Source organism: Nannospalax galili, unplaced genomic scaffold, assembly GCF_000622305.1.
Source record: "Nannospalax galili isolate Female #2095 unplaced genomic scaffold, S.galili_v1.0 scaffold127, whole genome shotgun sequence".
Taxonomy (NCBI): Eukaryota; Metazoa; Chordata; class Mammalia; order Rodentia; family Spalacidae; genus Nannospalax; species Nannospalax galili.
This window is the reverse complement of record NW_008360326.1, coordinates 118,515-119,777: the sequence shown is the minus strand read 5'-3', so window position 1 is coordinate 119,777 and position 1,263 is coordinate 118,515. Positions and strand designations below refer to the sequence as shown.

At 36.3% G+C, this 1,263-nt stretch overlaps 1 protein-coding gene across 1 annotated transcript in view; it reads right to left on the bottom strand.

The window, feature by feature from the left end:
- LOC103727801 (sperm-associated antigen 16 protein-like) overlaps positions 1–1,263 on the bottom strand; it is a 309,757-nt gene that overhangs the window by 267,413 nt on the left and 41,081 nt on the right. The window contains exon 4 of the mRNA XM_008825868.1: positions 1,103–1,229. Within this exon, the coding sequence (XP_008824090.1) occupies positions 1,103–1,229 (127 nt within the window). The remainder of the gene's footprint in view (positions 1–1,102; positions 1,230–1,263) is intronic.

The window sequence follows — 1,263 nt, the reverse complement described above, 5'->3', positions numbered from 1 at the left end:
TTTTTTTGGTCTTTTTGAGACAGGGTCTCCCTGTAGACCCAGCTGTACTGGAACTTACTGTGTAGACCAGGCTGGCCTTGAACTCACAGAAATCCACCTGCCTCTGCCTCCTGAGTGCTGGGTTAAAGGCATGCACCACCACACCCAGCTTAAGATACTTTTTAAGATGCTTAGTGGCAATAACACAGTAAAACAGGCATCACCCTATCAAAGGACGGACATACTGTCCTTTCTTCACTTAGCAAAGGCCCTCGCTGACAATGGACATGCAGCTGCATTTTTAATCTTCTAAGTGAACAGTTGGAATCATTTTGGTTGTTAACAGCAGTTTCTACACTATTCATCATCAGCAAGGATAAAACATTTTATCTGCTTGATAATGCTTACATCATTGCAGGAAAAACAATGTTAAAAAACAATGAATTTTATAGCATGGAGAGCATATAATTGCAATAATAAATGAACATGTACATAAAATCTAGATGATGATGGGGTAATTTATTAAATTTTATGACTAAAATACTTCATTACAATGTTCAGGTTCATTTACATAAACTTTTGCTCCTCTCTGCTCACAATTACTTTTCTTTCAGCAAGTCTTATTTACTGTGGGTAGGGATGCTATGGCTCCAAGGTTCTCCATGACCCTGCTAGGAAGCCTGTAGGACTTAACACCAGTGACACTTCTTTATTATTTCTTTCTTTATGTGATTAACATAATTCACCTGTGATAAGGTATATGATATGGATAAATTAGAAACACTATAGTTAATGTGATTCTCTTTTTATAGTTAAAAACAGAATTGCGTAAGATTTACAAAAACTTTAAGAGAAAACAAAAGCATTTCAGAACAGATGTTAATATTAGTTTGGTTACAAGAGTGGAAAAAAAAAGATCCTACCTGTTGAATCAAAGTTCACCTCATTGCCAGGACTTGGACCTATATCAATGGACACAATTGGTATGAGCTTCCGGAAGTCCCATAGCTTTGTAACTCCATGGGCATCACAGATTTACAAAAACTTTAAGAGAAAACAAAAGCATTTCAGAACAGATGTTAATATTAGTTTGGTTACAAGAGTGGAAAAAAAAAGATCCTACCTGTTGAATCAAAGTTCACCTCATTGCCAGGACTTGGACCTATATCAATGGACACAATTGGTATGAGCTTCCGGAAGTCCCATAGCTTTGTAACTCCATGGGCATCACAGGATGCTATTATGTGACCCTTTAAAAGATAAAATTAAAGAAATACATTACAT